This window comes from Chlorocebus sabaeus, chromosome 8, assembly GCF_047675955.1.
Source record: "Chlorocebus sabaeus isolate Y175 chromosome 8, mChlSab1.0.hap1, whole genome shotgun sequence".
Taxonomy (NCBI): Eukaryota; Metazoa; Chordata; class Mammalia; order Primates; family Cercopithecidae; genus Chlorocebus; species Chlorocebus sabaeus.
Window position 1 is genome coordinate 27,116,133 of NC_132911.1, and position 18,633 is coordinate 27,134,765.

Below are 18,633 nucleotides of genomic sequence, written 5' to 3' on the forward strand. Positions count from 1 at the left end.
AAGACAGACATAGTTCAGTGGAACAGAATAGAAAGCCCAGCAGTTGATCCACATGTATGTGGTCAACTGATCTTTGATAAGGGTACCAAGAATACACAGTGGAGAAAGGACACTCTCTTCAAACGAATGGTGGTGGGGAAACATGAAAAAGAATGAAATTGGACCTTTATCTTACACCACACACAAAAGTCAACTCAAAATGGATGAAAGGCTTAGATGTATGACCTGAAACTGTACAGCTTCTAGAAGAAAACACAGGGGGAAAGCTTGACATTGGTCTTGGCGGCAGTGATTTCACGGAGGGATATGACATCAAAAGCACAGGCAACAAAAGCAAAAATAAACACTAAGGCTTTAATAAGTTTTTGTGGGTTTTTTGTTGTTGTTGTTGTTGTTTGGTTTTTGGTTTTCTTTGCAAAACGGCCCTTTTGATGTGTTGATATATTTTAAGTAATGTGAATTAAATGTTTCTTTTATTTTTAATTGCAGAAATAGAAGAATATTGCATGGAAGTGCTATGTAAGGTAAGAAGGATCTTGGGTAACATCTTCCCCATCCTGCTTTTTTTTATTGCTATAAACCCGAAGTTGGGGTATCCATTCAAATTTTAGGGAAGCATCATTTCACAGCCTCTGGGTATAAATTCCTACTGAAAGTAGAACAGTATTTCCAAATGAAAGCCAACATGTATGCAGCATTGACTGTGTGCCAGGTATTCCTCCAAGCAATTGACAGAAGAGAAAACTGAGTCAGGGGAAGTTAAAGGTAGTTGCCTGAGGTCAACAGCCAGTAGAGCCATTTTGGAAGCCTGCAGTACTGCATTTGATTGCCTCACCATCTAGAGCATTGAAAAAAGTCACTTTATTCTGGTAAAGACGTTGTTGGCCAGACCTAGGCCAGACCTCTGCAGACTGGTGACCAGCATGGAGTTCCTGCTGTAAGACGGGTGTAAGCACCATCCTGTAGAGGGGCCCCTCACTTCAGTACTGGCAGGGGAGGCCGAGGCCAAGGTGAGGAGAGACTGGGTCCCAAACCTCCATGCGGCTCAGGAGCAAAAGCAAAGGCTGGGGGAGCCCAGGGGAGGAAACAGTCCCCAGGTTGGCTGGGGAACTAGTAATGCTGCTGGTGACATGGGGATTACAAAAGCCTCCATCTCTGAGTCACAGCCCTGGGGGGGGTTCCTCCCCCTCATGTGTGTCCCCCAGCTTCATGTGCTGGCTTTGGCATCTCAGAAGCAATCATGGGTAAAAGTTCCGTTTCCAGGCAGGGCTGCTCCTCCTTCCTCAGTTTCCCAGTCTTTGCCTCTTGCACTCTGCTTCTCCTGATCCCAAGTGTCTCCCCCAAAGTCCTACCAAGGTCTCACCAGTGACCCCAGGAGCCCCTATCCTGCTGTTGTCCTGTAACCTGGACCTTGCTTATTTCCATCAAAATCCATTCTTGAGACAGGCCCATTGGGTCACTTAGGAGAACTAGTCTCTTGAAGAAAGTCCTTTTACCAAAAACAAACAAGGTGGTGCTCCCATCCTCCTGTTCCAACTTTGAAAAATCATGAGTACATCCACAGCTAGGTATTTACCCAAGAAAATCGATGACATATGTCCACAAAAAAAACCCCAGATACAAATGTTCACAGCAGCATTATTCCCAACAGCCAGAAATGGAGACAACCCACATGTCCATCAGCTGATGAATGGATAAATAAAATGTGGCCTATCCCTACAGTGGGACACTCTTCAGTTGTACAGAGGAATGACGTGCTGGTGCAAGCTTCAGCAGGAATGAACCCTCAAAAGATGATGCTCAGCAAAAGAAGCCAGTTTCTGTGTCAGGACCGTGGGTGGTGGGGGCAGGAATGTGTTGCCCCTGGGATGGAACGAGCCTCTCACTGCTCCCCTGCAGCAGCACGGGGGCAAGCTCTACAGGGCAGCTGTCTTCCATCCCCCTCCAGATAAGAGCCCAGGCTTGCTGTCTTACAGTGGTGATGGGATAGTTAGGGATATGTATTGGTGTACACTGAATAATTCACTGTGCACGTTTGGAGTCAGCTTGGTTCCTGAGAGGATGCTAGGAAGGAAGGGAAGGGTGATGTCATGAAGGCTGCTGAATGATGGATGGCTGCACTGCTCAACCTGCCTGCCGTAACAAAGTGTCACAGACCAGGCAGCTTCAACAATAGATGTTTGTTTTCTCACAGTTTTGGAGGCTGGAAGTCCAAAATCAAGGTGTCAGCAGGGTTGGTTCTCCTGAGGCCTCTCCTGGGCTTGTAGATGCTGCCTTCTTGCCTTCTTCCTGTGTCCTCATATGCTCATCCCTTTGTGGATGTCTGTATCCTAGTCTCCTCTTCTCTTTTCTTTTCTTTCTTTTTTTTTTTTTTTTTTTTAAATACGAGACAGGGTCTCCCTATATTTCCCAGGCTGGTCTCCAACTTCTGGGCTCAAGGGATCCTCCTGCCTCAGCCTCCCAAAGTGCTAGGGTTACAGGTGTGAGCCACTGCGCCCAGCCTAATCTCTTCTTCTTTTTCTTTTTTTTCTTTTTTTGAGACAGAGTCTTGATTTGTCACTCAGGTTAGAGTATGGTGGCACGATCTCGCCTCACTGCAACCTCCTCCTCCTGGGTTCAAGTGATTCTTCTGCCTCAGCCTCCTGAGTAGCTAGGATTACAGGCACCTGCCACTGTGCCCGGCTAATTTTTGGTTTTTGTTTGTTTGTTTGTTTTTTGAGATGGGGTGTCACTCTGTCGCCAGGGTGGTGCAATCTCAGCTCACTGCAACCTCCGCCTCCCAGGTTCAAGTGATTCTCCTGCCTCAGCGTCCCAAGTATCTGGGACTATAGGCGTGCACCACCACGCCCAGCTAATTTTTGTATTTTTAGTAGAGGTGAGGTTTCACCGTGTTGGCCAGGATGGTCTCAATCTCTTGACCTTGTGATCCGCGCACCTCAGCCTCCCAAAGTGCTGGGATTACAGCCTTGAGCCACTGTGCCCGGCCTAATCTCCTCTTCTTATAAGGACTCCAGACGCGTTGGATTAGGGCCCGCCCATATAATCTCATTTTACCTTAATCACCCCTTTAGAGGCTGTATCTTCAAAAACAATCCCATTCTGAGGCCCTGGGGCTTAGGACTTCAACACAGCAGTTTTGGGGAGGACACAGTTCAGCCCATCATAAAGGCTGAGGCAGGCGGGTACGGTTGCTGATTTTGCCTGTGTGTGTCTTCTTTCTTAGGAGATGGTAACCTTCCTGGATAAATTGGTAAGTCATTATTTTGAACTGGTATCTTTGGAGAATTCCTTTGGGACCTGGGTAATTAAAGAAAAGACGTCAGCCTCGAGCAGAGGTGCACGGGCAGGGAGGGCACATTTGGGGGCAGTCGAGGGCAGAGTGGACATGGGCAGAGAAAATCACAGAAACAGATGGCAAAGAGCAAGGAGGAGATTAGCTCGTTTCTTTGTCCTTTAATGAAGGGCAGGTTCCAGGGAATGGGACCAGGGAGGACAGCCTTGAGTATCAGGTAGAGAAGTTTGGAAAATACCCCATAGGCTAATATTTCCCATCTCTTTAAACTGTCATCCCTTCTGAAACTCCTAGAACCTACTGCTTGCATTTGACATTGTCGGGAATGTCAAACTCAATGATACCAAATGAAAGCAAATCAGCAGCGGTGAGCTGAGAGTGTGCTTTTGCAGAGTACACTTCCCACTCCCAAGACTGCATGGTATAACAGCCTCCCCTTCCCCAGGTGAGGTCAGCGGGGCAGAATGGACGGAGGGGTCAGGCTCAGCCAGGACAGCAGCAGTGGAGGACAGGGAGGGACTGTGGAGCTGTGGGACTTAGGGCCTCTTAATTGGATGTGGGAGTCAGAGAGGATCTAGGACGCTGACCTCTGGTTCACCAGCGGGGTGCTGTGCCTGACACGGCAGGGAAGAGACTGTGAGGATATCATGGTCCCTGCCCTCTGCAGATTCTCAGTTTCCTGGGATTAGGTTTGGAACTCTTGTGTGTGATGGGGACAGGGAACAGGGCATGGCCCAGAGTGGCCATCCAGTCCTGACTCTGTACAGTCTTCTGTCTAGAAGGGTGTCCCTTATTGTTAAGAGAGTGACTCTGTGGTTGCTGCCGGCGGGGTCAGTGTGGAGGGAGGTGTGGATAGGCTCTGCTAGCTAGGTTTTGCTCTGTGACGAAAGCACCTGACACATTTCTGAGAATGTGTCTCCCTTGTTAAGCGACACGTGGCTATAGCTGCTCCATGAAGAGGCGTTGACGTTGTCATTGTCAGTACCTGCAGCAGAAAAAGAGAGATTAAAGATGCTTTGGGACTTTTAATGGTTGTTTAAGGGAGGAGAGCTTCCAAAAAAAGTAGGGTTTTGGGGGGTAGAAGCATAATCATTTGATAAAAGATGTACTTGGAACATGAAGAGGTAAGTTATAGTTCTTTTAAGATAGAAGAGAGGAAAAAGGAGAAAAGAATGAAGGAAAATTTGATTTGAGAGAAGGTAGAGAGGGAGAAGGAACCCATGGCCTGTGGCCTCGGTCTCCTAAGCAGATGTAAAAGGCTGGCTATTTGTGTCGAGGGTCTGTGGCTGGTGGAGGGAGGAGAGGTTTGAAGGGTGGGCATTTGGAGAGCTGCTGTGGGTTGGGGGAGGAGGCCCTGGTGTCAAGGGGCTGGCTGAGGGCTGAACCTCTCAGCACCCCACTCCAGAAACCTCCTCACATTCGGCTCCCTTCTTTTTCCTTCTCTAGGGCCTCTCTCAAGCAGTGTTCATTGGCCATGACTGGGGAGGTATGCTGGTGTGGTACATGGCTCTCTTCTACCCCGAGAGAGTGAGGTAATTGGGCCTCGGGCAATAAGGATTTGGGGGAGGCTGGACTTGGGCTCCTGTGAGAATTATTCCTCAGATCTTTAACCCCAGAAAACTTCTCAAAAACAAGTAGGTAATCTGGGAAGGTGATGTCTTCACTCTTTAGTATCTGGTGACACATTGAAAAGAGGGCCTAGCCGGGCGTGGTGGCTCATGCCTGTAATCCCAGCACTTTGGGAAGCTGAGGTGGGTGGATCACCTGAGGTCAGGAGTTCAAGACCAACCTGGTCAACATGGTGAAACCCCGTCTCTACTAAAAATACAAAAAGTAGCCAGGCATGGTGGTGGGTTCCTGTAATCCCAGCTACTCTGGAGGCTGAGACAGGAGAATCGCTTGAACCCAGGAGGTGGAGGTTGCAGTGAGCCGAGATCGTGCCATTGCACTCCAGCCTGGGCGACAAGAGTGAAACTCCATTTCAAAAAAAAAAAAAAAAAGGGCCTAATGAGCTAATGAGCTAATGTGTTAGGAAGCAGCACCTGTTCCACTTACAGGCAATGGGACAGATAATTCAGGGCCTGGGTGGCCAGTGGGAATGCAGGAGGATAATGGCTGAGCTTGAGGGGTACAACAGGTGTGTCTTCAGTCCTGGACTGAGAATCAGAAAGTGTGGCCCTCAATCTGCCCTGATGGGCTGTGTGACACGTCACTGCACTTCTTAGGCTTGGGCTTTCTCAACCACAGAGTGGTAATGGTAACTCCTGCCTGACTCCACAACCAGAAAATGCTGTGCAAATGTCCAGTGAGCCCAGCATGTCATGGTCCCCACCATTTCATTCATAATCATTCTGAGACCAGCATTTCATGGCTTGAGTGAGAGCTATCAGATGGCAGGTTTTGGGCCCAGAGACTCTGTAGTCTCTTGGGCCGTTTGAGCTGGTGAGCTGCAGTTAAACCTGACTTCCCGTTTCAACCTCTGATCTTAGCAAGTTAAAGAAACATCATCCTCAGCTGCCATCTGAATTTCCCTGACTAACCCAGTTATTTTGTATTTGGCTAAGTTTCCGAGATTGGAACTACCAGGAAACTTTGTTCTGCTTCACTTCTGGCTTACATGATAGGATTATCTCAAAGAATAAAAAGAATGAAATGTTTCCTGAAATATTGTTAAAGTTTTCATGCTATGGTTGTGTTCATCTCTCCAGCTTTTTAAATGTTTTTTTAAAATTTCTTGTGGGTACATGGCATATTCTAGCTTCTCCCTCTCTCTTTCTCTGTCCCCTCTCTCATTCAAAGTGGAAATAAGAGCTTGATTCTTAAGAATTGAGTTCACCAAAAAGTTACCCTACAGACTGCATGACATACTGGTTAAAGTGAACAAAAGGAAAGACAGCAATGAGCTGTGTTTGCCCCTCAAATTCACCCCCTTTTCTATTCCTTTTTTTTTTTTTTTTGAGACAGAGCCTCACTCTGTTGCCCAGGCTGGAGTGTAACTGCAAGCTCTGCCTCCTGGGTTCAAGTGATTCTCCTGCCTCAGCCTCCTGAGTAGCTGGGACCACAGGCGTGCACCAACGTGCCTGGCTAAATTTTGTATTTTTAGTAGAGACGAGGCTTCATCACGTTGGCCAGGCTGGTCTAGAACTCCTGGCCTCAAGCGATCCACCCAAAGTGCTGGGATTACAGGCATGAGACAACTACGCCCGTCCATGTTTTCTATTCCTTTTGTTAGCATCCTATTCCATCTTCGGGTGGTAAGTCAGTGGTCTGCTGGCTGGATTCCTGGCTTCTGGCCTCTCTGTCTGCGTCCATATGGTCTATCAGTGCTTGATTAATCTTCCTGACCGCTCCCTCTGTGTCCACGTGGTCTCTAAGGGCTGGATTAATCATCCTGACTGCAGCTCGAATCCACCCTCCCTTCTTCTGAGAAGCCCTCATGGTTTTCTTGGTTCTTACAGCATCAAATTCAGACTCAGGGCCCTTCATGTCTAGGCTCCCTACTGCCTTTCTGTTCTTATTTTCCAACATATCCCATTCCATGCTTGCCTTCTACCCATTCTGACTCTGTGCTCGATTGAACACAGCTGCAAGCTTTGCCCCCTTCTAGAATTTGCTTAGGCTACCTCATGTTGTTCCCCTCCCAGGCCTTGTTCCCCTCCGCAACTCTCCCCATTCTGAAAAGCCAAGTTCAAATGCTCCCTCTTCCACAGGGTCCTCCATGGCACCCAGTTCAGGAATTTCTTATCTCCTTCCAACTCCCATGCTATTTTGTGCTGTTCTATGGCTCATGTCACAGTCATCTCATAAGGTCATTGTGTGTTTTTCTGTTCCTCCTTATTAAATTATAATGAGCTCCTTGAGGATAGAAACGATATTTTTATTCATTTTACATTTTCTCTCCTCTAGTATATACCATAGAATTATGCTCAATCCAGAGGAGACACAATGAGTGAATAAAGGGAGGAAAAAAATGAATGCATATTTTAAAACTAGAGAGATTCATGTCTCCATATTCTATTCAGGGTTGCTATAGTATGTGTTGTGTGTGTGTGTGTGTGTGTGTGCGCGCGCGCATGTTCCTATGTGTCTAAGGCAAGTTGGTGAGAAATACTGCATTTTAGTGGGGAAAAAAAAAGCACTGAACTAGGAATCGAAAATCCTGAGTTCTGATGTTCTGATCCCATTCTCCCGTTCACTGCTAGTGTGTGACCTTGTGCATAGAATGTTCCCACTCTGAGCTTCAGTTTTGAACTTCAAAGTCCTTTCTGGCTCTTGTAAGACTGTCTTCTTACAGGGGCTATGTCTTGCTGCCTCTTATTTCTGTAGGGCGGTGGCCAGTTTGAATACTCCCTTCATACCGGCAAATCCCAACGTGCCCCCTTTGGAGAGTATCAAAGCCAACCCGGTATTCGATTACCAGCTCTACTTCCAAGAACCAGTAAGTGTGGCACCAAGGGCAACAATGGGAGCATTCGTGTTTGCCTTTCCCCTGCCTATCTCCTTCTCGTTTGCTTTATCTCTGTCCCCTTTAATTTTATGTGGCATTAGTCAGAAACAATTTTACAAATGGGCTAAGGTGAAACTGGCTGCCATGCCCAGCTGGTCCTTCCCAGGCAATGGCACATTTCCGTGTGTGTTCGGGTGGTGAAGGGCCGGGGGATGTTGTACCCTGGGGGGATGGCTTCTCCGGTGTCTCTGCAATTGCAGAGTTTGGGGGGCTCAGTGCTCAGGTAGAGCCACCCCTCCTGGGTCTCTGGCTGAAAGGCTGGTGATGATGGCACCAGGGTCAAAGAGTCCTGCAGCAGGCCCCACGTGTGCTCTGAAGAATCTGAGAAGTTTCTCGGTATTACCACATGTGCCACGAAGATGCCTTTCAGAGATGCACCCGGACGTGGCTGATATGTGTACTGGGGCATCCCTGCCACCATTAACTGGAATTCACTGAGAGCAGCATCAGGAGTCAACGTCACCTGGCCTGGTGCCCCCGCTGCAGCCGCCCTCTTCTGTGGGCATCCACTTGCGGGAATTATCCAGAGAGAATAAAAGATGTGTCCTGCACACTCCAGAGAGAGAGGAATGGAAGTAATTAATTAATCATTAATTAATTAATTAATTAATTAATCCTCTCCCAGCCTCCACCTCTTATCCTCTTAGAAGGGACCATTTCCAGCAAGACCACAACCATCCCAGTTGTGATTCAAAGAGTAACTGTTCTCCAACAATTATTTTCATTAATGAGACAGCATCTGTGTGAAAGAAGCTTTGCGATTCAGGCAATAACTGGACTCATTCACCAAAAGCTCCCAGCAGCATTTTGAAGAGAACTCAACATGTCGCATCCCACATGGCCACATGCTACGGGGAGGCCTGGGCCCTGCTGTGCCACAGCCTGGTGTGTGGGAATCCACGAGCTTCCTTTGGCCTGAATGAAAGCACCATGTCCTTCATTAGTGTGAGACAGTCTCGATGGTGAGACTATGGGTATGGTGTGTGGTGTAGAGGGCATATTACTTTACTGGGGCTGCCATAACAAAGGCTAGGTAGCTCAACAGACTGGGCAGCTTCAACAACAGAAATTCATAGTCTTACAGTTTTAGAGGCTGGAAGTTCAAGATCAGGGTATTTGTTGAGTTGGTTTCTCTTGAGGCCTCTCTCCTTGGTTTGTGGGTAGTCCTCTTCTCCTTGTGTCCTCCTCGTACAGTATTTAGTCCATTAAATTTTTATTTTTATTTTATTTTTTTTTGAGACAGGGTCTCACTGTGTCACTCAGGCTGGAGTGCAGTGGTGTGATCATAGCTCACTGCAGCCTCGACCTCTCCAGGCCCAGATGGTCCTCCCATATCAGCCTACTGAGTAGCTGAGACTATGGGTGCTTGCCACCATACCTGGCTAACTTTTTGTGTGTGTATTTTTTATTTTTATTTTATTTTATGTTTTATTTTATTTGAGACGGAGTCTCCCTCTGTTGCCCAGGCTGAAGTACAGTGGCGCAATCTTGGTTCACTGCAACCTCCACCTCCTAGGTTCAAGCGGTTCTCCTGCCTCAGCTTCCCAAGTAGCTGGGACTAAGGTGCATGCCACCATGCCTGGCTAGTTTTTTGTTTTTGGTTGTTGTTGTTTATTTATTTATTTATTTCTGTATTTTTAGTACAGATGGGGTTTCACCATATTGGCAACACTGGTCTCGAACTCCTGACCTCGTGATCCGCCCACCTTGGCCTCCCAAAGTGCTGGGATTGCAGGCGTGAATATATAGAGATGGGGTTTCACCATGTTAACCAGGCTGGTTTCAAGTGCCTGGGTTCAGGTGATCCACATGCCTTGGCCTCCCAAGGTGCTGGGATTACAGGTGTGAGCTACTGCACATGGCCTAAAATACTTTTAATTGTGTGAGCTACTGCACATGGCCTAAAATACTTTTAATTGTGGTAAAATATATGTAATGTAAAACTCACCATGTTACCTATTTGTAAGTGTGCAGTTCTGTGGCATTAAGCACATGTACATTGTTGTGCAGACATCACCACATCCACCTCTAGAACTTTTTCATCTTCCCAACTGAAGCTCTTCACCCATTAAACACGAACTCCTCATCTCCCCTTCTCCCAGCCCTGGCAGCCACCATTCTACTTTCTGTCGGTATGATTTTGACTCCTCTAGGAACCTCGTATAAGTGGAAGCATGCAGTATTTGTCCTTTTGTGACTAGTTTCTTTCACTTAGCATCATGCCTTCAAGGTTCACCCATGTTGTAGCGGGGCCAGAACTGCCTTCCTTTTTAAGGCTGAATACTATTCCATGGTGTGTGTAGACCACCTTGTCTTAATCCAGTCATCTGTCAGTGGCTTACAGCTACAGCTGGTTTTGAGCTCTCATATGCCACATGGTCCTCATCTTCACAGAAACACAAAGAATCCTCTCCTATCTTCTCAGCCAAGCAAACAGAGGCTCAGATGTCTTAACTCCAACTGGCCCAAGACCAGGTGCATGATTGGGTCAGGATACCGACCTAGGCTTGTTTGACTCCCAAGCCCGTGCCTCCAACTAAGCCGTGCTGGAGGGGAGCTTGGGCTTTGTTCTGTGTGCTCTGGGGAGTCAAGCAGAGAGAGGAGGGACAAATCGGGATAAGCTCGAAATCCTGATGGCAAAAGTGACCTTAGGAGAAAGACGCTGAGCAATTACAGCCCTCGTCAAGGCACAGTTTTTTGTTTCAAAGGTTGTTAACAGTTATTGTGGAAAAATCAGTACCTCTATTCTGTTGTAGCAGCTGGGTTTAAAATCTGCAGTGAGAGTTTCGGGGACGGTTTTGTTCTTAAGAACAAAGCGCCTTGGCAGGGAAATGTTAGATATTCAAATTAGTGATCTGGCCACAGAAAGACACCCAGCAACCAGGTTGGGCTGCATCCAGCCACTGGAACCACTCAACAGGCACAGAACTGGGACTGGAGGAGAAATCACTCAGGGGTTCCTGCCAGCCTGCCTGGTACCTACTCCCTAAGGAACGAGTAGGCAAAGGTACTTCCCATCTCTGACCCTCGGTTTCCTCATCTGCAAAAGGCTGGTTTTGGGTGGTTTTCAAACAGGTAATAGCTTCAAACTTAAGCTGACTCCAGGTCAAACTTAAGCTGACTCCAGCAAATAAAGCCGATAACGTGGAGAACAGCTCTTGGATGCATAGTGGGTGCTGGGAGTTACTCCTTCCTGCCACCTCCTAACCCACTCCCTCCCTGGCCAGAAGGAGGCATTTCTGACATCTCCTCCTTCTCCCTAGGAGCACTGAGGCTGCTCCAGACCCAGGCAGCCTAAGGAAGACTCCTTCTGTGCCGTGGGTACATCCGTCTCCCCTACTTATTTTTTTTTTATTATTATTTTTTGAGACCGAGTCTCACTGTATCGCCCAGGCTGGAGTGCAGTGGCACGATCTCAGCTCGCTGCAACCTCCGACTCCCGGGTTCAAGTGATTCTCCTGCCTCAGCCTCCCAAGTAGCTGGGATTACAGGCACCCTCCACCATGCCTGGCTAATTTTTGCATTTTTAATAGAGACAGGGTTTCACCATGTTGGCCAGGCTGGTCTTGAACTCCTGACCTCAGGTGATCCGCCCACCTCAGCTTCCCAAAGTGCCGGGTGAGCCACTGCATCCAGCCCTGTCTTCCCCACTTCTGGCTCAACTCTGCTGAGCACTGCAGGGTGAGGCTTAGATTAACTCCCAAGTTTAGAGTCAGCTCCAATATAGCTCTTTGAACCCTTAGCCAATGTGCTGAGTCTTGGCCTGGGAATCTGCCAAGTCTGCTGGAAAAAAAGAAGGCTTGTTTTTCTTTCCTTCTCAGAGAAGAGGTGACAGCTTTCCATGTGTATAGTGAGAAAGCATGAAGACCAGGCAGCTCTGACAGCCAAGGCCAGTGGAATCGGCTGGGTCATTTCAGCTGAGTTGTTTCATGTTTTAATTCTAAGGATTCCCAAAGTCCTCACTTGGCCTGGGGGATACTTACACCCCCTCAGCCCCCCATACCAGAACGTGCCTAGGATATCCTGTGAACCCTGCTCTCTCCCTCCTGAAACCGCACGTGTGTATTTGTATTTCTTTGAGGAAGACTGGGTGGCAGGCCCCTATGTGTGTGTCTGGAACCATAGAGCAAGCTAGAGGCAGATTTCAGGCAAAAGAAATGCCCTTTTGGGCTGGGCGTGGTGACTCACATCTGTAATCTCAACAGGCAGACGGATCACCTGAGGTCAGGAATTCAAGACTCTACTAAAAATACGAAAGTTAGCTGGGCGTGGTGGTGCATGCCTGTAATCCCAGTTGCTCGGGAGGCTGAGGCAGGAGAATCTCTTGAACCTGGGAGACGGAGGTTGCAGTGAGCCGAGATCGCGCTACTGCACTCCAACCTGAGCCAAAAAAAAAAAAAGGAAAAAAAAAACCCCAGCCCTTTTGTTTAAGTATTTAACCAGATGAGAAACTAAGGATCAGAGAGAAAATGTGGGAAAAGAAAAATTACAGGCAGAAAGTTTTACCTGGCTGAAAATCATCCACAAATGATTTTGTTTCCCCTCAAAACATTGAGTCTCTCTCTCTGTCTCTCTTTTTTTTTTTTTTTTCTTCTGCTGTGTTGCCCAGGCTGGTCTCCAAGTCCTGGTGTCAACTGATCCTCCCACCTCAGCCTCCCAAACTGCTGAGATTACAGGTGTGAGAGCCGCCATGCCAGCCTAATTGTTGAGTCTTTCTTAATCTCTAGAACACAGTAGCTCCTTCAGGCCATGGGGACAGCTGGTGATTAATTACAGAGTTTAATTTTTAGGTTTTGGTTTTGTTTTGAAATTATGAAGTAATTCGTGCTTGCTATTAAAAAAAAAGTCCTGAGTTGTGTAAAGGAAAAAGCTGAATCCCCCTTTGCCCACTGACAACCTACTAGTAGCTACTACTAATAGTCTGGTATTTCCCAGACATTTTTTTAAAATATTTTAAAACTATTTTTGAATATTTTTAAGCAAATATATGTGTGTATGAGCACACACACAGATATGATTTTTCATATAAATGGAATCATGCTGCTTTTTCATTTAATACATATTGCACAGATTTTTTTTGTCAGCACGTATAGATTTATCTCATTTTTTTAAATGACTGCATGGGGTTTTGTAACAGGTAGACTATGGATTATATAATCCTCTGTTAAGGGACATTATTGTGATTGTTTTTTACAGCCAAATAATATAGTTTAAAAGAAAGTGCCACTGTTTGCTACCTTACACACCAAGCTTTAATTATTGTCATTTTAACCTTTTTTTTTTTTTTTTTTGAGATGGAGTTTCACTCTTGTTGCCCAGGCTGGAGTGCAATGGCATGATCTCAAAGCTCACCACAACCTCCACCTCCCGGGTTCAAGTGATTCTCCTGTCTCAGCCTCCCAAGTAGCTGGGATTACAGAGATGCACCACCACACCCAGCTAATTTTATATTTTTAGTAGAGACAGGATTTCTCCGTGTTGGTCAGGCTGGTCTCAAACTTCCAACCTCGGGTGATTTGCCCACCTCGGCCTCCCAAAGTGCTGGGATTACAGGCATGAGCCACCATGCCTGGCCGTTACTTTAATTTTTATGCCCTTTATGGAGGAAACCCTTGGCAGGGTTATTTTCATTGTCTTAAATTGGCAGTGTTGTGTTAGGTTGTGGTGAAAAGAACCAAGTATGGAGGGGTTTGGAGTCCGATGTTCTCATTTATAATCTGCCTGACCTTCAACGAGGCACTTAAGGCCCCTGAGCTGAGCGTCTTCCTCTGTGAAATGGGCTGTCCAGCTCAGTGCTGTTATGGACAGAAAGAGCTGGCACCATCAGCACGTGGCAGGCGGCCCCCAGTGCCCTGGGTCCCTGTAGAGCCCCCCAAGTCTTTGCTGTCCACCTCTCTCTCATCTGGCCAGCCACACCGCAGAGAGTCAAAGGTCAACCGTTTGCTGTCTGCCCAGATTTCGGATGCTTCCAGCCACTGACGTTTTTGACCTCAGGGACAACCACCCCACTGTTTCTCCTGGCCTGTCTTGGAGAACACTGGCGCAGACTTCCATAGGAACTGGAGTCTTTTTTGGCAAAGTAGACGGAGCATGAAACAGAATCGCTGGCCCAGCCCGCTGACCAGTGGAGGCTTCACCTCCTCTCCTGGCTGGCGTCCTTTGGCATTAATTGTAAAGGGCGGGAGGGCTGAGCGGGGGCTTCGTGGACCTGCAGTTTGGCTTCAACAGCTGCCTCCGTTGTCTCACCCACGAAACAATAGCCACAATTAAGTGCAGCCTCTCAGCAGACCTGTTCTCTACCTTGGAAAGGACACAAGAGAAGATTAAAGAGGAGAAACTCCTGGGATGGTGGAGGGGAGCGCTCCCTGTTAGGAGGGCTGAGCACAGGAGGCAATCCTGTGCCCCCCACCGATGTGAGGGCACCTCCCTAGCAAATTAGGTGACTGACAGCGCCGCCCCTACCAGCGCTGAGTGGAAAGTCTAGACAAAGCTCCATCTTCTTGGTGGCGCCCTGCATTTCTGGGGGCTCCTCTGACAACGAGCTGAATACGCACGTGGAAAGTAAATTGAGGGGATGAGGGAAGTTCAGGGCACCTTGGATCCTGGGACCCTCCAGACCTCACCCTGTGGTTGGCACACCTGCTGCCTGTTGCTCCTGGGGACAGTGCCTGGCCCCTCTGAGCCCAGGGTAATGAAGACCCTGGCCCCTTTCCCTCCTCACCCTCTCCCCTCAGCCCCCACATCAAGATACTCCGTGGAGACGTGCTTTGGTGTAAGCTGGGGGCCAGGAATGGGAGGAAAATAACAGAAGATAACATTTGTCCTCTGCTTATGTGCTTAGCTGAGACCTTCTGACTCTTTTTAATCTACAGAAGGTAAGACCATATCTTTAAATCCTACAGACCAATGACAAATTTCCTGTCTGCTCTGGATAGGGGCTCCTCCTTTTGTGTTCCCACTCCCGGGGCTGCCATAGCAAAGTACCACAAGCTGGGTGAGTTGGAACCACAAAAGTAAATTGTTGACAGTTCTTGAGGCTAGATGTCCAAAATCAGGGTCTTGGCAGGGTTTGTCCCTTCTAGGGGCTCCTGAGAGAGAGTCCATTTCATGCCTGTCTCCCAGCCCCTGGCAGTTGCTGGCAATTCCTGGTGTTCCTCAGCTTGTAGATGCATCCCTCCCGTCCCTGCCTCCGTCTTTGTGTGGCATCCTCCTTTCTGTGTCTGTGTATGTCTCAGTTTCCCTCTTTCTCTCATAAGGACACGGGTCATTAGATCTAGGGCCCAATCTAAAGCCAAAATGATATCATTTAAAGAGCCCTAATTAGATATTAATTTAAAATTTTAAAAAATCAGCTAGGTGCAGTGACTCATGCCTATAATTCCAGCATTTTGGGAGGCCAGGGTGGGAGGATCACTTGGCCAGGAGTTTGAGACCAGCCTGGGCAACATAGCCAGACCCCATCTCTACAAAAATTGTTTAAAAGTTACCCAGGCATGGTGGTACGCACATGTAATCCCAGCTCCTCAGCATACTGAAGCAGGAGGGTCAGTTGAGTCCGGGAGTTTGAGGTTGCACTCTAGCCTGGGCAACAGAGCAAGACCCTGTCTCTAAACAAATAATAATAATAATGGAGGTAGTGATATTAATATTTATTGGCATGCCTCCTGCGTGTCAGGCATTGTAAGATATGGGCATTATCTCATTTAATCCTTACAAAATCCCCATTTTACAGATGAGGAAACTGAGGCTCTGGGGAAAGAAATTCCCCAGCTTGTAACTATCAGTACTTGGGCTTGAAACCGTGTTTATTGGATTCTAAAGTCCATCCTTTAACTTCTGTGCACAGGAACATAAAAGGAGAAGCCCCTATCCAGGGCAGACAGGAAATTTGTCATTGGTCTGTAGGATTTAAAGATATAGTCTTACCTTTGTAGATTAAAGAGGGTCGGAATTTCTCAGCTAAGTTCATAAGCAGAGGACAAATGTTATCTTCTGTCATCTTCTCTCCTTTCTGGCTCCCAGCTTCGTCCTATTCTTTCCATTGCTCTGCTGCACTTTCATGTGAGTGAACAGATTTATTTACCTTTTTTCTCTCTGACTATTTTTAAGAGACAGGGTCTCATTCTGTTGCCCAGGTTGAAGTGCAGTGGCACAATCGTAGCTCACTGCGTTTTTGACTTCCTGGGCTCAGTCAGTCCTCCTGCCTCACTCTCACCAGTAGCTGGGACTACAGGCATGCACCACCATGCCCAGCTGATTTTTGAAATTTTTCTTGTAGAGACAGGGTCTCTATTGTTGCTCAGGCTGGTCTCGAACTCCTGGCCTCAAGCAGTCCTCCTGCCTGGACCTCCCAAAGTGCTGGGATTACAGGCTTGTGCCACCCCACCCAGCCTCTCTTTGATTTTCTTTACTGACTTTTTGACATCGTTTGCCCTTTTAAGGGTCATTTGAGGCAAAGCCCTCTCCAGGCTTCCATGGGTTCCTTCAAACACTGAAATGCACCCCTGAGCTCATGAACAGCAGCTGTTTCTGTGATGAAGACTGCTCTCAGTAAATAAGAATGATGACCGACAGCCGCACATACACAGCTGACCTGGGCTTCCATCCATCACTTAAATGTGCCTCTTCGCATGGCTATTTCTCACTGTGGCATTCATCATCATGTTGCAGAAGGCCGCCATTGACACCATTATAATTGAATCTTACAAAACGGAGGGAACTGTCATTAACAGACAGACATGGCTTTCATCAGAAAATCTCCAACCCTAGATCCAGCACTGCCAGATGATCAGCGTCTCCGTTTCTTCTGTGCTACCACTGCACAGATCCAGAGCTCTCGTGAGGAGTGATGAGCAGAACAAAAAAGAGTAACGTCTCACCGGGCGTGGTGGCTCACGCCTGTAATCCCAGCACTTTGGGAGGCCGAGGCAGGCGCATCACTTGAGGTCAGAAGTTCGAGACTAGCCTGACCAGCACGGTGAAACCCTGTCTCTACTAAAAATAAAAAAAAAATTAACTGGGCATGGTAGCGGGCCCCTGTAATCCCAGCTACTTGGGAGGCTGAGGCAAGAGAATCTCTTGAACCCATCTTGGCAGTGAGCTGAGATTGCGCCACTGCACTCCAACCTGGGCAACAGAGCAAGACTCCATCTAAAAAAAATAAAACTAAAAAAAGTAACCTCTCGGCCGGGCGCGGTGGCTCACGCCTGTAATCCCAGCACTTTGGGAGGCCGAGGCGGGCGGATCACAAGGTCAGGAGATCGAGACCACGGTGAAACCCCGTCTCTACTAAAAATACAAAAAATTAGCCCGGCGCAGTGGCGGGTGCCTGTAGTCCCAGCTACTCAGGAGGCTGAGGCAGGAGAATGGCGTGAACCCGGGAGGCAGAGCTTGCAGTGAGCCGAGGTCGCGCCACTGCACTCCAGCCTGGTGACAGAGCGAGACTCCGTCTCAAAAAAAAAAAAAAAAATGTAACCTCTCGACATGTGCAACACTGACGACTGCAGGTCGCTGGAACGAATGCTTTGTGGATGTGGCCTTAGGATCTTCCTCTCCTCTGACTCTATCTCAAGGGTAGCCACAGATGCTGCTGAGAACAGGATGAGTCCCTGCCCCTAAGGGGATCCCAGGAGAGCACACTCAAGGCTCTGCAGGATCCAAGAAAAGCAGAGTTACCCCTTGGTGGTGGGAAAGGTGGAACTTCATGGAGAAGGCAGCGTTTGGGTCTGGTGTCGAAGGCCAAACTGATAGAAGTCCATGCTGTTGGTGAAGGTCACAATGTGTTAAACCAGGGAGGCCAGCAAGTAGGAAGCCTGCTCAGAAAACACCTGCAGACCAGTTCAGCTGGTGTTTGGGTGCATGCAGGTGGGTGGTTAGAAGGAAGGAGAGGAGAGTCCGTTGGCATCGCCACACTTAACTCAGTTCCCTCCTGTAGCACTAGTCCCTCAGCAGCAACTGTGTTGCAGAAATTAGTTTAGTTTAGTTTTTTGAGACGGAGTTTTGCTCTTTTTGCCCAGGCTGGAGTGCAATGGTGAGATCTTGGCTTACTGTGACCTCTGCCTCCTGGATTCAAGTGATTCTCCTGCCTCAGCCTCTGAGTAGCTGGGATTACAGGCGTGCACCACCATGCCCGGCCAATTTTGTATTTTTGGTAGAGACGGGGTTTTACCATATTGGCCAGGCCAGTCTCGAACTCCTGACCTCAGGTGATCTGCCTACCTCGGCCTCCCAAAGCGCTGGGATTACAGCGTGAACCACTGCGCCTGGCCAAGATTTTTATTATTTCTGAATGGTTGCCCCTAGTGGATCTCTGCCTCCAGGACAGCTGTTTTCTCCTAAACTGCATCTGGAATAGCTTTCAGGTTCACGGTCTTTCAACTTCTGGAAAAGACAGATTGAATTAACATTGTCCTCTTATGCTCCAAAAAGCCATGAACCAGGTTACCCCTACTAGGAGAGTAGGATCCATGGATGGATCTCTCATCACCTTCCAGCCATGCCCCTGTTCTTGGTGTCTCTTTGCTGAAGTGTTCCTGGAGGGGGTTGGGATAGGAAGGAGAGGGGAAGCAGGAGAGGAAGACTCCACACCCTGAGTCTCCAGTAGGAATCTCCTCTCCAGCCCTCAGCACACAACATTCAGTGACCTGGACACTTCACTTTAGTCCTCATCCAAGCCCCTCACTCATCCTCTGGTCCACCAAGAAGGTTCTGAAGCGTATTTTGTACATTGGCATCTCTTGGTCCAGTTTGCCAGAGAAGGAGCTCAGTGTCTGTGGAACTGATGAAGCAAGTTCAGGTCAGAGAACTCCCCCCATACACAAACCAGAGACCTGGA

General features: G+C 48.0%; 1 protein-coding gene across 3 annotated transcripts in view; it reads left to right on the top strand.

Annotated features, from left to right (window-relative positions):
• Positions 1 to 18,633, top strand: part of EPHX2 (epoxide hydrolase 2) — a 55,760-nt gene that overhangs the window by 27,949 nt on the left and 9,178 nt on the right. For 2 of the 3 annotated variants that reach the window (XM_007961995.3, XM_007961996.3), the window contains 4 exons: positions 490 to 524; positions 3,224 to 3,250; positions 4,739 to 4,824; positions 7,619 to 7,730. In XM_007961995.3, coding sequence (XP_007960186.3) covers positions 490 to 524; positions 3,224 to 3,250; positions 4,739 to 4,824; positions 7,619 to 7,730 — 260 coding nt within the window. Of the gene's footprint in view, positions 1 to 489; positions 525 to 3,223; positions 3,251 to 4,738; positions 4,825 to 7,618; positions 7,731 to 18,633 lie in introns of those variants that run through there. The other variant, XR_012093669.1, reaches the window with a different exon arrangement.